The sequence below is a fragment of the Zootermopsis nevadensis genome, unplaced genomic scaffold, assembly GCF_977971745.1.
Source record: "Zootermopsis nevadensis isolate Lab colony 2312 unplaced genomic scaffold, Znev_1.0 Znev_ptg000030l, whole genome shotgun sequence".
NCBI classification, from domain to species: domain Eukaryota; kingdom Metazoa; phylum Arthropoda; class Insecta; order Blattodea; family Termopsidae; genus Zootermopsis; species Zootermopsis nevadensis.
This window is the reverse complement of record NW_028259162.1, coordinates 16,876,038-16,895,226: the sequence shown is the minus strand read 5'-3', so window position 1 is coordinate 16,895,226 and position 19,189 is coordinate 16,876,038. Positions and strand designations below refer to the sequence as shown.

Here is a 19,189-nt window from a genome sequence, read left to right as displayed (position 1 = left end):
TATAGGTTCAGAAAACGTGCGTGTCCCACCAGTTACGTCATATTTTACCAGAGGGAACAACTGATTATGTACATGTTTAAATAAATTGGTTATAAATATACAAGCTGGATGATTATGGCACAAATATTCAGCATATTGCTGCTGAAGAGGAGCTGTAATTTTGAACGTTTAATGTAAATACTGAACTTTGTGATGACCAGCACGTCGACGCTAACCCCGATTCAATGTACGCGAACTTGGTCACGTCACTGACATAAGCCCTCAGGACAAGTATATAATTACAGAAAATGACAGTTTCGTTGTAACGATCAATGATGAAGGTACAGTCCGTTAAAATTAGAGTTGGCATCAAGAGGATCTGGATGTGAACCAAATGACGTTTATAAAATATCACAAAAGATGGGATAGACGTAAATATGAAAGTAAATTCTCCGCCTCGGTGGAACATTTTGCCCCACACTACAACTGGACAGCGAAGTACTATTTCCAACAGGTTTTTTTACTCTCACATCTAGAACTGCCCAGGTAACCACACACCCTGCTATCAAATGATTTTATTCTCACATTTAAAAAAATATGGCCAAAACTTTTAGCTGACCTCACTTCCATTAACGCAAAAGTTGGAGCACAGAAGTAACCCACAACCTCCTTCAGGATATTGTGCAAGGGCTCTGAAAGAACAGTATCAGTTCAACATTTTAACTCATTGCTGTTTATGAAAATTTGGATGATAATGTAGACATGTAAGATGGGAAAATATTTGAGAGAATATAACAGTTTCAAAGATAGTCTAGGACATTACAAGATAAAGTAGCTTAAACCATGGTTCAAAGAATGTTCAGATTTATTAGGTATCAGGAAGCAAGCAGAATTATAGTGGTTACCAAGTCCAATGGAAATGCAACTAATGTTCATGCAATCCTTCATAATTTTATCAACAAATTTGATGATGAAATGCCTTCTGAAACATGTCAAAATGTAGTACTTGAGGTTCTTATGGTGATGAGTATGAAGATGGCTGTCAGCTGTCTTCTGTCCTCTGGGTTGTGCTCACTGTAGTCTGGAAATGTTTTGCTAAGTTTCAGAGGTCCTTGCTGCCTCCATCATCAGGGTGATGAGGAAGTCATATCAACTCATCACCCCGATGACAGAGGCAGCAAGGACCTTTTAAATGTTGGTAAACATATGCCAGACTACATGGGGCTAAAACCCAAAGTGCTATACTCCACTGCAACTGAGAGATGAATCCCTCTGATCAAAATGTCCATATTAGCAGTGTCTAGGGATTAGATAGTTGAAGATTTCCAGCCTGAACCAATACAAAATGTGGGTTTTAATCTGAAAGTTTCTGAAGATAGCTTCTTCTGGGTTGTTGTATGTGGAGTCTGGCACAAATTTACCATTGTTTCTGAGCAGTCACCTGGTAATGGAGGCAGCAAGCAAATATGAAACATCAGTAAATTCTACCACACTATTGTGTGTAATAACCCACCGTTAAAACCTGAAATCTCACTATAAAAGTTTCTGGTTTGACATGGATCACAAATTATTAGACAACTTCTTCATTTTGGATGCCTAGTGATGTTTGCATTCTGTAAACATAATAAATGCATTACAGATCGTTTCAGGTTCTGGTTGTGGCTGGAGGTTATTTGTGTAATGAATGGAATAAATAAATAAATAATTACTGCTTGAGGGGTGGGAAATTATGGCATATTCATCTTTAGCTCTCGGAGTCCAGGGATGGAAAAAGGAAAGCCATACATGGGGACCAATGGAAACGCATTGTTGGGGCAGTCAAGGCCTGTAATAGGCTGTAGAACCTGTGACGATGATGATTATCAAATATTTGTAGGGAAGGGAAGATACTCAATGTTCAAGGTGCAGGAAATGACGAACATGGAATCTCACTTTGAAATTAAAGTACATAAAGTAACAGAACAACTGTGTATTTAATACATTCGAATAAAAACATAGCATTTCTTATCTTGTACAATGTTATGCGAAGGGCACTTTGTTTACAAGTCTTAATTAAGAAGTCTTGCTTATGTAAGTGTATGTATGTTCCAGTCCAAGATTGTGTCCTGGTGTTTATAACATTTTGTAGTCTTATTGTACAGGTAAATTCTACCATATCATTGATTCTGATAACACTAAGCACACTGCAATCTGCATAGCAGACAGCACAAAACAGTCTGTGCTACTAGGTGGTTTTATCTTATGTCATTAACAGAAGGACGAAGTTCTTGCTTTTTATAATATTATCAGAATTTGCAATTTATGACCACAAACTATATATTGTAAATATATATGTATTTATAATCACACCAGTATTAAAACCCTGCAACATTATGCTGTCCTTTATTCTTTTCTGTCCATTTTTCTTAAAGTTACAGCTTAAAAACATTTTACAATATAGCTTAAGAAATATACAATTTTTACTACATAAAATATCTCCACCTTTTTGGTTCTGTAATTTGCCTACACGCTATTCTATTAAATTGGTAGGCAACGGAGTAGTTTGATAGAAGTTAATTCTGACATTGTTGCCGACTTCATCAGTGCTAAGGGAGCTGCACCACAAACACTCCCTTATAAGATGGATAGTTTTGGACGGTACATTTATGTTAGAAACATTCAGCTAGGCTTGTTCATGAAGTAGTATTTATGATATAATCACTTTTAATGGGTTATACATACTGATTTATTTCATACTGAGTAAATGTTTTTATCATCCTTTCTAGGATCTGATTTTCATGTGTTTTACTGTGGGGGATCCCCCACTTCAGTATACTTTAGTGTCCCAAGATAACAACACATCTTAGCTATAGCTCACTGAACCCAAGAGCCATTGCGGTGTTTCAGAACACACGGAAGTGTCTTTTAGGAATCTTATTATTTTGTTTCAAGATGCCATCTTACACGGGTTATGTACTTGCAGTCTGTACGGAACAGCTTCAAATCCTGCCAGAGCTCACACATTTATCAGTTGGAGAAAAATAATATAATTAAGTAGAATGGAGTTCTAAATTTCTTCCGAGTAAAGATAGTGCAAATCCAGAATAACATAACTCATTGTTACATGTTTTTAGATGTATAATATCACAAATCACGTCCCTTGAAAAACAAGGAAAATGTTAATTCCTGTGTCATATTTTACTGTTCTGACGTAAGTGTCTCAAGTGACTGCAGGAAGTCTGCAGTCACTTAAAACGTTTTTCCACAAAACATGCCCTGTTTTGTTCTTGGAGCTGTGTTAGTACTCATGAAGTCTTTGTGTAGGGAACTTTATCCCAGTTTGATTTCAAAGCCCCTTGTATTTATTACATCAGTTTTATCAGTCATCATATTTTAAGCCTCTTCAACATGTATCCCATTCTTGATAAAACATATAATATTTGCGTTATAAACAGCTTTCTGCAATCGTTGTACATATTTAATGAAAAGATTCCTGTCATCTGCATTATTTTGGGCTTGCACACTGAAATCTTGCTGCCTTGGTGTTACTGAAAGAAGCTACAAAATTATGACCTCTTTGGGTATCATATTCGATCATGTGAATGCATATAGGTACTCTCCACTTAATGACAGTTTATATGAGATAACACATGAAACTTAACACAAATATTTGGTTTGTGACATCCCACAACTCAAACCAACACCATAAAATCTTCTTCTTTAAGTTTTCGTGTGTCTAAATGCAATGAAGTTTTATTGGCAATCAGGGACTAGCATCATCAGGAGGTTAAGGCAGGCTTCAAAATGTTGGAAATTCACTCTACACTGATATGGCTGACTGCATGAGGAGACTTTCATCATGTAAATCAGGCAACTTAATTGCTTAACTTAAACCAAAAGTCCTCTTTTGAAAAATATTGAGAAGTGTGCTACAACAGCAGTGTTTCATGTGGTACGAACATGAAGAATCTATTGTGACGTTTCCTGTTCAACAGAAGCATCATTTTATTTTAGACCTGAGTTACTCTTTACTTTGTGTTTAAGCTACTCTTTCTTGACCTCGGCACCAGATGGGGGTGAGTGGTCAGCATCATGACCGGATCAAATGTCATAAAAATCTGTTTAGTGATTCAAACTGTCACATGCAGACATGGGGAAAGAAAAAAACAAAAACAAAACAGACATGGCGAAACAATAAGGGTGGTTCAAGGTCAAATGATTCTTTTTGTACAAAATATGTCTGCACCAGAATGATGAAATACTCTTCGTGGCAGATGGTGAGAACATTGCTCTTACTCCCTCACACACAAATGTACCCTCTGCATCTTCACATTAGAAGTAATAAAAAAATTCTGTCAGACCCTGTCAGTCTGAACGTAGAACAGTGCTAAAGAGAAAGTGAAATCAGTTAAAATTCTCAATAGGTCAAGTGCACAATATGGGAAGAGACCTTATTATGTACACGTGTGTAAGACTGGTGCAACAAATTTTCTGAAAGCTGTATAAAGTGAAGCTTTTGCTGTGACTGAAGTTGATGAAAGCTGTTTGTGGTCGCTAACCAACCACATGCTCACATACAGTTGACAGCTGCTGAGGGGCTGATTTTGGAAAACAGGCAAATTGAAGTGCATGATATTGCATCAAAAGTGTGCAAGGGGTGATTCATGTTTGTTTTCTGCGACCCTGAGCAACAGTTAATGTTCAGTATTACAATAACTTGCTTCTCAGTGATGAATGGATTTAGCCCCAAGAGATTAGCACTTGTTTGGGCCAATGAAGGAGTACCTGGATGGGTAGAAGAAATTTAAGACAGATTATACACTCAAGCAGTGTCCTGAATTGGCCTTACCATGATGGCAAAAATGTATCAGGGTAGAAGGACAGTGTCTTGAAAAAGAATGATTGTTTGGTGATTCTGATATGTATGTGTTTTGTGTAAAAGACAACCTAGATCAACCTTGAACCACTCACATAATAGGCACATTTTTACAACTTTTTGTTGCAAATTAGTTTAAGATAAAGGGGGAACCGCTTCTGTTGTGGTTACAGAAGTTCAGTATAATGTGACCATAGTAATCTACAGGCTGTATTTTGAGAACCACTAACCCCTCTCAATGGTGCCTACATTTGTTGGAATTCAGAATCTACTTCTTTTAACAATCACAGAAATAACAAATTTACCTTTGAATGTGTCTTCAATAAGATTAAATTTCAGATCACATTTCTGTCTTATTTATATATACACTGAGACTGGCTTCTATCCATCATTTAACAAAAATTATTTGGAACTTGGTCTCTCACTGTATCTAATGGAGGACAAATTAATACAAATGCAGAACTTGTACTTAAAATATGTGACTTGCCTGACAAAGGAGAGGTTTTGATAATTGCCTTATCTATAATGATCATTAAATTTTTTTTCAGGCTTATTGATAATTTTAGTGTCCAAAGGAAAGATTAACATTACAAACTGCCCTGAATTAAATCTCACCACTGCACATTTACTGCGAGACATAAACATCCAATAAAAAGTTCACCCTGAGTATAATTATATGCATTTAAATCGTAGATGGAAAGTCCATGGTACTGTTTTTTCTTAGAATAACTGATGGTTACACAGCTCATAAAATATTCCCAATTTTTATGAAACTTGAAGGTTCCTCAGCATGTTGACAAATGCCTGCAAATGGGTCCTACACAGAGCCCTTTCAATGCAATTCACAGCTTCATAACCTATTTCTCCAAGATACATTTTAATATTATCTTTCCATATATAGCTAAGTTTCCTAATTGGTCTTCTCTTCCCTTCAAGATCTAAAACATTTTCTATGTATTTCTTGTTTCCCCATGCATATTACATGTCCAAATCATTCATCCTTTTTGAGTTAACTGCCGGAATTGATTTCGTAAAAAGTTCAAATGGTGTAATGGCATCTAACTTTCATTCTCTCATTACTACATCTTAGGCACAGACTTAATTTTATATTGAATCTCTGTTTTCCCCTCAGATTTAGAGACAAAATTTTAAACCTTTAAAAAGGGTACAAATAAGTCTTATAACTTGACACTGGTTCTACACATCAATATGAAAATCAAGGTTGCATGCAACCGAACTCAAATCACACAGTAGAGACTACCCTTAAACCTTGCAACTTGTAACATTGGCTTATCTTACTTATTAAAGTGTGAAGCACCGTTTCTGCCAGCATCGTTGAAGTGAGAATTGAGATATATATAACAGAAATATGACATATTCCTTATTAAAAAAAGTTCATTTCCACCAAATGCATGTGAATATGAATTCCTGCTGCTACTGCAGCCTGCCAGTCACCTCAACGTTATAGCTGCCGGAAGTACTGCTACTGTTCATTCCATATATCTGAAATCTCAGAAGTCCACATCCCAATTTGAGAGTTCATCAGGAGGGATGTCATCATCTTTTGGGTAGAAATCAAAGTTTGAAGTGTCTGTTGGACTGTTAATCTGAAATCCAAACACCAAAACTCATTGCAACATTCTCCATCTGGCTGGAAAATTGTAAAATCAGGTCTTTCGGCTACAAGAGAATGCCTGAAGATTGCTGTCTTCTGGGTTGTTGCGCCGTGTAGTCTGCTAGATGTCAACCAACATTTCAGAGGTCCGTGAATCATCGCCCTGATGATGGAGGCAGCATGGACCTCTGAAAGCGTTGGTGGACATCTACCAGACTACTTGGTGCAACAACCCAGAAGACAGCAATCTTCAGACCCACAGCAGTGAAAATCTCAAATCCTACACAAGAAAAGTTAAAAAGGTTACATGCCAGTTGGGAACATTTAATAAAATTCGAATCTACTATTGGACTTCACTAAACAACAATGCAAACAAACTGAATCTTCCGAAATAAGACTTCTAAGATCAGTGGCAGGTTAAAAAATAATAGATAAAAGAGAAACATATACTATATTAGACAAGAACTAAATATATTCATCCCAGGAGGTAAAGCAAAGAATATCAATGGAGCTACTTAAAAATTACTTAAGAACATCAACTTACTGAATTCCTTGGAAGTTGTTTGACTACCACCCAAAAGAAAGAAGAGAATGAGCATCAAAGAGATGGAAGGACCAATTCAACTAACCCAGAGAAAGAAACAGGTCAAAAGGCCCAAACATTGCTGCTACTGATGACTGTAGATTGTTTTTATCTCATTTGCCATATACAACATACCCTCACCATTCATAGGGGTTATGTTCTTCAAAACTCCTATGAATGGTAAAACTCTGATGGCAAAGTTAAGACCTTATAGGGAAATGGGGTTAGGAGAACTAAAGACACATGAAAGTCAATACTTAATATGTTTTAATGATTCATAAACATGAAAAATTTATTGTTGTTGTTTAGTGGGATGATGTCAGTATTCCTGGCTGAAATGTGTGAGGGTGATCAATTGATGCAGAATGCTTATGTATACGATATTTAAGAATTGTGGTTCATGCTAATGACAATGACTACTTATACAAATTAATGGAATGTCTGCACCTTGGTCTAATGATAAAAATGATGAGGTTTAATGGAAGGAAGAAAAGTTTTGCCAACATAATTACAGTGCAGCAACATTATACTGAATGACAGTGTGCTGCTTAAGTGAATGAGCCAGTTCATGAAATATTCTGTATTTCAAGTTATAGGGAAAGTACGTGGCATCTGACAGCAACAAATGTATCAGGAAATGATGAACAGGAGCTCTGTTTGCCACAGCCATTTCCTCATCTCAAATTATCTTTCCTATTTATACTGGGTCAGACTCATATAACATTTAGACAGTGCTCGGAGGAGGAGGAAGAGAAAAGGAGACGTTCACCACAAAGGACAGAAAGGTAACATTTCCAGAAACAATTTCCCTGGAACTACCTGGGTTCAATCATTTCAGTCACTGCAAAATGCACCTCAGTCGCTGTTCTCTGCCCTGGCTCTATGCTCACGGTTCATTGTACTGTCAAGATCTGCACTGATCCTGGTCCTGTGATGTGAGCGGTTCCCTGCCATAACCAGTAAAGGATACTAAAACTTCAGTTAGAGAAAATATGCACAACAGAACTTCATTATTGAAAATTCTGTTATACGGAGAACTATGTTATACAGTGGTCTGTATGATATAGGTTTCACTGTTCTTAAGACACTAGAACGATACTTAAGTGATAGGAATGCAGCCTCAAATGGGATTATTATGTCAGGCCCTTACGATGAGAATGATGCATGTGAAAATATTATGGAATGATGACTGGCAGGAAAAAAGTTTAAGTATCAAGAGAAGAATCTGACCCAGTTCAATTCTATCACAACAAATCCCACATTGACTGCCCTGCGGATAATCCTGGGTTCCTGCATTGTGAAACCAGTGTCAAACTACCCCAACTATGGCATGACTGTTAGTGATACTTACTTGTTGTACTATTGGAGCCACTAGTGTTCTTTGTCGTAATCCATCCCAATCAAAACCCTGGAACCACCTGTAACACAGACAGCAGCATCATCAATCTCCTTAGTGTTCAAAACAAGAACTTGATATGGTATGCTACAAGAACCATAGGAGTTCTCAAGGAGTACCATCTTGCATTGTGCAGACTCACTTGTGCTTTTTAATGTCTTGGATTCCACCACGCTGATAACCAAGGCGTTCAGTAGGAGCATCACGACACAGCCGTTTGATGAGACTCTGGGCAGCACGCGTAATATGCCGAGGGAAGTCCACCATGTCAATACCCTTTAGAATTATGTTATATGTCTTCATTGGGTCTGCTGCAGTGAATGGAGGCCTGTGGCATGACATGAAGCATTATTTAAAAAAATATTTTGATGAATTACTGTTTTTCTCCCCACCCCCAAGAAATCTGAAATTATTTAAGTTCATTACATCAGAATGTAATGTTAAATGGCTCTTCCAAGATATGTGTGTTATATTCCTATGTAGTTTTATTGGATATACTTTAATTTATACTGGGACAACTCCGTCATACTCCTACTACTACAGGACCTTTCTAGCTTCTTACACACACATCCCAATAATACTTCAATTTCTAATACACAATGCCCCATCACACTCTAATTTTTACTGGATGCAGTCCCATAACTTTTATCTTCCTTGCTGCACGAAATTGTGCTTCTAAAATCTGCCAGCAGAGGTGTGTGCAGTCACAAATAACAAATAATAAAATGATTAAAAATACAATGCACATTTTTTTTGTTACCTGCTTTATGTAAACTTAATATTCACCCCTGCACCATCTAATTGAGTTTTTACTTGGTGTGTACTCCTCAAAGCACCCCAAAATACACAAACTGATGTCACACTTCTTGCACTTAGTAATTTTCCTTCTTCTTTCTCCACAGGCAGAACACGCGACAGTTCATAATTTTGGCTGAGGAGGTTGCCAGTGTTGTCGATTGGCCTCCTCTAGGTGAGACACTCTAGTAGACAGAGTAGGTGGTCAATGTACAGGGCTTTTAGGGTAAGGAGGACCCCTTACAGCATGTTTTTAACAAGTGCAAGTCTAAAGTCTCTGTGTGACAATTTTGTACCACAAGATGAAATTGTTCATAACGTTGAGATCCAATAAATGGAAAACTTCCTCCCCTCTCCCCAGGTTTGACTGCTGATGGAATAACTGTTTGACATCCTGTCACTCTTGTCTTTTTATCTCTTGCAATTTCATGCTCATCATAAAAATTACCTTCTACTGGAGGACTTTGTTTGTCAGCATATGTATGTCTCATTTGTCATTCAAAACTAATGATGAAATGTCACCTCTTACCTTAGCCTGAATGTCTCCCATTTTTGGTCTGAGTCTCATGCTGTGAAAGTCTTGAGGCAGGCGTTTGTGATTTGGTCTGACTGTCCTGCAGCTACTTATTTTCTTTCTTGTCAAATCATCAAATAAGTCTGGGGATGAAAAGAAATTATCCATGTACAGTTTATGGCCAACCCCCTGAACACTTCTGCAGAGGTCTCTACCCATAGCATGTGTGTCTGTCAAGTCTTTGTCGGCACATTTCTTGTCTTTCCCTAAACAAACCTTCATGTCATAAGTAGAGTCTGTTGCATTGCAAAGCGTGTAGATTTTGAATCCAAAACATTTGTGTTTCTTAGGGATGTATTGCTTAAAAATCACCCTCTGAATATTACAATGACTTCGTCCACAACTAGATGTTCACGAGGATTACAATATTTTTGTACATGTCAATGAGTGTCAAAAATAGTCTGTCAATACCACAGATGGTCAAAGTCATCACCTTGCTTGTCACTGCCTTTATTGTTTCCTGTGAAGTGCAAGAATTGTTCGCATTTCAATGTGATGCTATAAAGTGGTGTGAAAAACAGTTCAGTTGTTCCTTAATCTGTCTCTAATGACATGTCCTATTTGAACAATGATCCCTAGAAACAAAAACATCTCAGAATTGGTGATGTCAGGGACTGGAGAAGGCCTATCATCAAGTCTGTCTAGGTACAGTTGATAGTACTGGTTTGTCTCTTCTGGCAGCAGATGGATAACAGCCAAAAAATATAGCACAAAACGCTGAATTGGATGGAATCCTTATTCACATGTAGAGCTTCGTTGAGTTTTTTCTCCACTGTTTCACCACAAAAATGATGACACCCCTTCTGTCATGCTGTTGTGGCATTCCCAATGATGATGGTTGCACAATTTTCTTGTCCTCCACATCTTCACAGCCCTTGTCATATGAAGTACCTTCTTCCTTTCTGCATTGCAGTCAGATTTAGAATCACATATTAGCTGAGCTTCAAATTCATCAACTTCCAGTCAACGCCTAATGGCCATGATGAGATGAAATGAAACTGTACATAACTCCTCTCTGTTACAAGCCTACTACCAGTGAGTGAGGCTTCAAAGATTCCTTTTACAGCTATGATGATGTGACCATACAAAAGGAAATGTCACTGAGAAATACTGGCCTGGAAGGCTGCATGTTAGCTTTGTATGTAAGGTGTAAGATGTGTTCACAGACACTTTGGGTGCAGCATTGTTTGGATTCTTTCTCACATAAACAATAACAGCAGTCACTGCAGAGGCACAAATCTGAGCAGTGTATTATTTTATAATGCAGAACCGCAATGTGAAAAAGAGACAGTTCTTTTTTCAAACTGAATGCCAAAAATTAAAAGAAAAAGAACTTATATATCACTTTTGTTTGGTCATTTTTCAGACATGACATTATGTGATACTATGATATTATTTCATAAGGACAAAGCCTATTGCATACATTTATCATACAAATTTCATTGGTTGCAGATTTTTTAATAACATGCTTAAAATTATTCAAATGCTCTGAAGCCATTGGTATTTAAATTCCAGGCAGTTGCCTAGGTGCGTAAGGGATAATACTTCAAATTCTACTGGATACAGTACTACTGTTTCTACAGCATAAAATTTTCCTTTTTTCCCCCAATTTCAAAGAGAAATTATCCTGTCCTATACAAAATTTCTACTGGATCCCCTACTCCATTTCTATGGAATCTAGTCCTAATCTATTCTGAATTCTGTTGGATATAATGTTACCCCACAACTAACCAACAACGGTGCAATCTCTCTCATGCAGAATAAAAGCTCTGGATTTGAAATCAGTTAAATCAAATTCTTTCATATCATACACTTAATTTATAAGCCATCATTTATTTCAATACAGGCAAAGCCAGAACAGCTGGGCCAACATTACACTATGGCAATGAAGTATAAACCATAGACTGATAAGTAATGGGGTAATTCATCAAACAGCAAAAAGATATTCACTTTTCAAAAGAAAATTGTTTGATTATTGGCTGGTGTAAAACCTAGAAATTCATGTAGAAGTCTATTTAAGAGATTAAAGATCTTAGCTTTACCTTGTGAATAAATATTCTCGTTAATGAGCTTTATTGTAAATAACCAAGAACTCTTTCAAACTAATTCTGCTGTACACAGTGTCAACACAAAGAATAAAAATCAGCTTCATAGACCAACTGCCAACCTCTCATGCTTTCAGAAGAGTGCATATTATGCAGGAATCAAAATTTTCAACAGTCTACCATCAAATCTCACAAGTCTTGTAAATAAGAAGGAGCAATTTAAGGTAGCATTGAAAATATACTTAATTACACACTCCTTTTACTCTGTCGATGAATTTCTAATGTTTACAAGTAAGTCATAATTTATCTATTGTATATAATGGGTGGATTTATTTGTAACTTATCTCTACTTTATGTGAACCCTGTTTGTATTTTGTGAAATTTATATAATAGTACTTTATAATAGGTATTGTATCATTATTAACTTTTTCCACATCCTATTGTCATCTGACTGTCTTATGGATCCATGGAATGTAATAAAGATGTATGTAAGTAATGACAGATTTAGAGACTTAAAAAAAAAACAAATTTTATAAAAGACCATATAAGGAACTAGAAAGAACATTAAGAGATAAGAAATCTTGGAGAGGATCCTTCCTCCACTCACAGAACTATAAAATAATAGTCTGGAAGAAGAAGGCACTTAGAAAGACCAGAAAAAATGAAAATGTTTTTGTTTGTATAGCCTGTAACAGGCCAACTATGGTTAATGCTAGGGAGGATGATGTTCTGTTCATAACAGTCGTGATGAAGACAAATCAACACTATTCCAATTAATTAACCCTGCATGGAACAAAAATAAATTAGTAAATCAGAACTTACGTTCCAGTTAGCAATTCATGCATGAGAACTCCAAGAGACCAGTAGTCCACAGCTCTGTCATGACCCTTGTTCAGGATTATTTCCGGTGCTACATACTCTGGCGTTCCACAGAATGTCCATGTTTTAGAGATTGAGCCAAGTCTTTTGGAAAAGCCGAAGTCAACCTGCACAAAGTGAAGTTTGAGTCTTAAACTATACCAGTGGTATCCCATGAAAATAAAACGTTTAGGAATATTTCCATATACAGTCCCACTATAACAGAGTACTCCTTGAGAAACTGATGGTTGCTCTGTTGGTCAAGAAATTGCATGTTTTTATGGAATCTGAAGTTTCATTATTATTTCCACAAGATCCAGCATGGGATCCTCCATACATGCATATCCTCTCTAGAAACATGGGACACTGGACGAATGAACTGGATTTATACCACCTGTTACAAATGATGCTTATTCTCTTTTCTAAAGAAAGAACGGCATCTCACTCGGTGTTTACAGAATCATATTCTTATCATAGATATTTTATTCAATTAGTCACATTAATGTTTGATGGAAGCTGAGAGGAATTTCACTTACCAGTTTGACATAGCCTTGCATGTCCAGAAGTAAATTTTCTGGTTTCAGGTCTCTGTAGATAATGCCTCGTACATGAAGGTATTCAAATGCCTCGACCACACACGCTGTTACAAAGCGGGTTGTGTGATCATCAAAACACCCTCTGTCCCTCAGTATTGTCCACAGCTCTCCACCCAAACACGCTTCCAGAAGCATGTACACATACTTAGAATCTCGAAAAGTGCGATATAACCTGCAGGAAGTTAAACATTACACATACTGTTGTATAAAGTGAAGCTTTCGCGGTGACTAGAGTTGACGAAAGACTCTCGGGTTACAAGCCGCGTCAGGTGGCAGAAGATATGGTTTATTCACCATTCAGCCACCTGACGTGGCTTGTAACCCGAGAATCTTTCATCAGTTATACATAATATCAGAAAATGATCTGGGAACCCAGAATGAAGGAGATGAAAGCTTGTCATGCAGCATGTTAGTGAAGAAATCATGTATTTGTGAAAAATGGGAAGACAAATGACAACCATGAAGCCAGTGACACAAGAAGTAACTGGTAATGATTCCTGTAAAGTAGTGGTACAAACACTGAACAAGGTGCTTGAAAATATTAATAAAGTGATAATATGCTTGTAACATCACACTGATAATGAAAACCTTCATTTATTGCATGTGACCTGCTTCAAGCATCATGTATTAAAAAGAAAACACTGTCATCAGTTCCTACAAACAGAAGAACACAACTACTTCAGTGAGATGTATGAAATATAATATTTATCTTAAAATGGTTATGTCTTTGTTAATGTGTACTGTACCCATAAAAAAAACAGACTCCAAAATTAGATAAAAATTGGTTTCACTTGTAATGTATGTAGCGTATAATAATGGAGATGTTGAAACTGTCTGCCAACACCTGCAGTATATCAAGATTCTATTGTGAGAAAAGCTGTCTCACTATATGTCACGTAGGTGCTTGGAGGGGGGAGGACGAGGTATAGCTCCTACTCATTCTTAACGTCAACACTAGATAGGGGTGAATGGTCAGCATCATGCCTTAGCTATGCTTTACCCCCATGAAAAGACCCTGATACCCATTGCATAGAAGGCTGGGTGGGCTCCACAGCCAGACTGGTTGCAGATGCTGGAGAAAAAATCCTCTATCCCTGTAGGGGATTGATCCCCAATCATCCAGTCCATAGTCAGTCACTATAGTGACGGAACTACCCAACTCATAGGATCCTATTGTATATTAACCTAATTTGATCAATTATATGATTCATGTGACCACAAGTGCCAGTTCCCTTTGGCCAGCGCGAAACAAAGCAATGGACGGGCTACCAGCAACATCATACTACCAGCCATCCACCACCAGTTTCCCTTCAGTGAGCATGCTACAAAGGATCAGATTTGTTACCCAGCAGCCCTGAGGATAAAAGCAGAGATTGTTCTCAAAACGTTGGCAGAAGAAATGGTTTATTCACCGTTCAGCTACCTGATGTGACTTGTAACCCAGGAATCCTTCATCATCATCATCATTTATGATTCATCATTTGACATTAGCATCTTCATGTGGATATACACAATATACAGTTAATTATTAATTTAAAATCTGGAACTTCCTTTCAGTGTGATGTTATTACGACCTAAGTGATGTATAGAATAGTTATAAAAATACTATTCTTCTTTAAAATTTAGACAAAACATTCCTGGAAAAGTTTCCTTTCAGGTGAATGCTTCATTTGACTTCACAATTTTACTACTGCATACTGATTTGTATGATGCAGATTTGTGAGGTACATGAGTCACAAGTGTGTTAATCTCAATATGCAGGATAGTCTGAAATAAGAATAGCTATATAATAAAGATATGAAATAGACAAGAAAATATGCAATACACAATCTTGACCACCTATGAACAATTATAATGACAAAAGAGCACCATATCCATCAAATACATCTGTCAAGAAAACACAAACCTGGTGAAGCACAGTGTAAGATTATCTCAAGGGAAATTACGTAGAGTTCTAGGCATTTTCTGGTGAAGGAAATATTTGCATTACAGTGTAGAAGTTGATGTTTTATGCTCATGAATGGCATATGCTTTTATTCTGACTAGTAGGCACTGATGAGATGTAGGAGGGCAAATGCACCTGCAGATGAAGGGGCTACGGCAACTCAACATGATGCTCTTCTCGCTGTACACGTGTTCTTGTTGCTGTGTGTCAACAATATGCTGCTTCTTGAGGCACTTGAGTGCAAATGTTTTGGTCTTGTCGTACATGTACTGTACCAGCTCCACCCTGCCAAACCCCCCAACACCCAGGGTTGCTATCACATCCAGATCATCCAGATTCATGTAGTCATACTCTGAGAGACAAAAAAACAACAGAATTAGTGATCTCTGTTAAACAGACAGCAGTATGGCAGCATTATTCAGACAGGCCTTACTCACCCTGATCCTAATTATTTACAGATTATGTGACATTCTGACTAACTAACCTAATCAAACCGAAACAAGCTACGTATCTAACTAATTTAATGACAGATGGCTTTCCTTGAGCAGCTGGCATTTATTTAAGTGATCAAGAAAAACTCTGCTGCTGTGTCTTATGGTTCAATATCATCTGCAGAAATCTTGTTAAGGGATCCTATTCTATGTCTTTCTAATATGCAAGTATTATTATTCTTCCATCTATGGCTACCTCTTACAATCTCTTGTACTGACCTTGTTCACTATCAGAGTAGATGCTGAATAAACTGGCTGGCCTGGACAGACCTCTGCTCTCATCTCCATAGTCCTTCTCATGTAGTTCACTAAGATCTCCTATCAGCTGAATGAAGGACTCTCGGTCAAGAGTGAGACACTCAACACCAGGTGGAAGCGCGATGATACTGGCAGTACGACAGTCTTCTTTGAGTAGGGCCTGCTCTCCAAAGTAGTCCCCACGTTCCAGTGTCCTGATCTCTTCTTCTTCCCTTCGGCCTGGGACTCGTTGTGTGACTTTAACACTGCCACTACTGATGATGAAGAAGGTGTCGCCACTGGCTCCTTGGCGTATTATGTGAGCACCAGCGGGATAAAATTCCTGCCAGATACATAAACCAGAACACACTCACAGCAATGACATAACATTTCCTGAAGGAACATTACACTCACTTTAATAATTTTCTTTCTTTTCAGATGTGTCTGGCACTTCTGATTTGACATTTGATATGTTAATGCCAACTCCAGTATAAACAAACCAGTAACCATATTTCCTTGAATACTTCATGGCATAAATGACATGACCCTGTAATCCTCTCTGGCAAACCACATTAGACAAAGAAAGAAAAAATCCACAAAATAATGTGTGCTTACAAACATCGTTTGTAACTGCACTGTAATTAACTGCAATGCAATTACATGAAATATTTTGTGGTTTTGTTTTCCTTATGATGATTGCCAGGAGGATTATATTTTATTTGATGAGGATTATGAACAAGAAAACAACTAAAATACAATGCGGATTATTTAAACAACAATTGTAGATGTGGATGTTATTTTTGTTCATTAAATAACCTTCTCAGAAAACACATGTCTATTACTCACAGTAATAATTCATCTTCTCTAACATGTCACTCGGTATAAATACCAAAAGAAAAAATACAACACGGTAATTTTCAATTATGCACTTGATTTATAAACTGCATAACAAGCCAAGTTTTGCTTATTCTTGTTGGCCTTACAACTATGTGATCATGAAGATGAGTGCATACAACGACACACTAATTATATAAGACAACAACTATCAGCAAAATACCATTGAAGAAGCTGGCGGATATTGAGCAGAAACAAATACTGCAGACACATCTTCAGAATCTAGTCAACATACAACCGTAAGAAAAAATATCATCGATGCCATGGACATGGAACGGTCAAACAAACAACAGGGAATTGTGGCCAAAAGTGGCAAAACCTTCAAGAAAAGAATTTCGTCTTCCTCTGAAATGATACATACTACACCTAGTAAAACAAAAAGATCAAATTATGTTAACAGACCAACAACCAAACAAACAAACAAACAATATACACTTAATTATAAACAGCACAGACAATCTCCATTATGCTCCAAAATCATTAGCAACGCTAAAAATTTATTGTCAGTTGATAAAAGCAAATACAGCGTCAAACATGCTTTGATTTTTCAAGAAGTCATCAGACAAGACCACACATATTCAGTCAAATAAAAACATGTCTTTGTCAATACCACATGTACCAATTATTCATACAAGAGCAAACTTCAACAACTCCTCACAAAGCTTACAATCCATTAGGGATGGAAACTTTACAATCAATACTCCTGAACTTACAAGATCTTACACACCTAGAAATACAAGGAACCAATCCACCATGAATGACGAAAGCAATAACACAACTAACACATGTATGAGACCCAGTTATCACACCTTCATAATTCGCATGTCCCACATCTCCAATGCTAACCGGACATCACAACAAACCTCAATCAGAAGATTAAACCAACCAACATTCACTGCTATTGAACAGAGACCATATTCATATCTTCTTCTTCTTCTATGGCTCTCCGGTCTGTATTCAGTCCATGGCCTCCTCAATTCTCCTCTTCCATTCGGTCCTCTGTTAGGTCTGTCTGTCCGAGGCTTTGATCGAGGTTTCGAAACATCTTCCTTTTTATTATTATTATTATTCAGTATAACCTCTTTCCGTAACAACGCAGGCACCCAAAAAAAGCCTTGGCGGGCGCCATGGCGCCCGCGGGCACCGCGTTGGGGACCACTGATCTAAATGAAAAGAGCTTCTATCTTTTTCTCCTGATATTGTTGCTGTTTGCAGAGGTAGTAATAAACTAAGGAACATAGTTTCCCTGTGTTTGTAGATCCTTATCTACAAAAGTATTTACTTTTTTGAAAAGTTTACTGTGTAGGCTTCTGTGTACACACAGCAAATTTGTATGTCTGTGGCTGAACTGTTCTTCATACGGAACTCAATCACTGCATGTCGGTGAAATATGTTGTTGACAGACATTTTGTGACAGTGGCTTGTGGGAACACTAATGATGCATATGTACTAGGTCTATATTTAAATTGGCCAGGACTGATACTGGCCTGTCTTAAACCCCATTTTCTATCTTCCAAATATTCTAAAGATTTTTAGTATGGGACACATATCTTTAGTGAAGTAGGCGGTGACATCGGCCTTCATATTATGTGCCTGCTTATTTGAAAGAAAGCTAAATTAATGCCTGAAAAAATTTCAGAATAATTGACGGGTGATGATGTTTATCTGCGCTTGTTTCTGGTAAACGCAACCATTTTTCACATGCAAACATTCTTCATGGCTACCCAACCAATGAAGTATAGAAACATGAATGAAAATAGGAATAGGATAACAGCAACAATGGTGGCCGACAGTGAAGGTGGGTTTTAAACCACACTTGGTATTCTCAGCGTTCCTAAAGACCAAGCTTTGGTAAAGAATAATTCTTTTCAATCTATCCACAGATAAATTCTCATCCACATCCTATTGAGGACTAAACCAAGGACTGTCTGAGCAACAAACTGGAGTCATATTTTGAGACCACCAGGTACACTTACAAAAATTATTACTGAATACAGCAGAAACTTACCACTTCTAGTACATCAGCAATCTTGGCCAACACATCACTACTAAGGTTTTGTAGTAGTGGAACACTATGCAGAAAGTTGACATTATCCTCCAGCCGCTGGAGTCCTGTTCGCATCATTATCTGCTGGAATACTCGTCGGTCAAGCACCCACACTTTCGAGTCTGATATCACTATTTAAGAGAAACAGGCATAATCATGACCTACTGCTTTATGGACTTTGCTTTGATGAGTCATTGTACTTCAGCTGGCATACTGGTATTTATCATCTTCATCACTGTTTTTAGCATTAGGTCTAGATAGCCCGTAACAGGTACTTTG

General features: G+C 37.4%; 2 protein-coding genes across 5 annotated transcripts in view; one reads left to right on the top strand and one right to left on the bottom strand.

Moving 5' to 3' along the window:
* The first annotated feature begins 164 nt into the window (after positions 1-164).
* On the top strand, positions 165-18,877 carry LOC110837260 (uncharacterized). 3 transcript variants are annotated; one of them, XM_022079181.2, is made up of 4 exons: positions 319-525; positions 7,623-7,817; positions 9,331-9,398; positions 18,747-18,877. In XM_022079181.2, exons 1-4 carry the CDS (start codon positions 374-376, stop codon positions 18,770-18,772), a joined length of 441 nt encoding a protein of 146 aa, XP_021934873.2. In that variant the 5' UTR covers positions 319-373; the 3' UTR covers positions 18,773-18,877. The 3 variants fall into 3 exon arrangements, with proteins under 3 accessions (XP_087214882.1, XP_021934873.2, XP_087214881.1); XM_087358756.1 differs by lacking the exon at positions 7,623-7,817 and having other exon boundaries at positions 165-525; XM_087358755.1 differs by lacking the exon at positions 18,747-18,877 and having other exon boundaries at positions 9,331-12,338.
* The window catches only part of Pkg21D (Protein kinase, cGMP-dependent at 21D), a 119,100-nt gene continuing 101,844 nt past the window's right edge, over positions 1,934-19,189 (bottom strand). The window contains exons 7-14 of one of the 2 annotated variants that reach the window (XM_087358752.1): positions 18,872-19,041; positions 15,952-16,312; positions 15,377-15,593; positions 13,237-13,468; positions 12,665-12,828; positions 8,571-8,756; positions 8,384-8,450; positions 1,934-6,441 (exon numbers count right to left, since the gene is read on the bottom strand). In XM_087358752.1, coding sequence (XP_087214878.1) covers positions 6,346-6,441; positions 8,384-8,450; positions 8,571-8,756; positions 12,665-12,828; positions 13,237-13,468; positions 15,377-15,593; positions 15,952-16,312; positions 18,872-19,041 — 1,493 coding nt within the window. In that variant the 3' untranslated portion in view covers positions 1,934-6,345. Of the gene's footprint in view, positions 6,442-8,383; positions 8,451-8,570; positions 8,757-9,757; positions 9,881-12,664; positions 12,829-13,236; positions 13,469-15,376; positions 15,594-15,951; positions 16,313-18,871; positions 19,042-19,189 lie in introns of those variants that run through there. The other variant, XM_087358753.1, reaches the window with a different exon arrangement.

Coding starts and splice junctions, on each gene's coding strand:
- LOC110837260 (XM_022079181.2), top strand. CDS start 374: ATGACGTTTATAAAATATCACAAAAGATGGGATAGACGTAAATATGAA. Junction 7,818..9,330: donor TCACCACAAAGGACAGAAAG/GTAACATTTCCA, acceptor CTTTCTCCACAG/GCAGAACACGCGACAGTTCA. Junction 9,399..18,746: donor TGTCGATTGGCCTCCTCTAG/GTGAGACACTCT, acceptor ATCTATCCACAG/ATAAATTCTCATCCACATCC.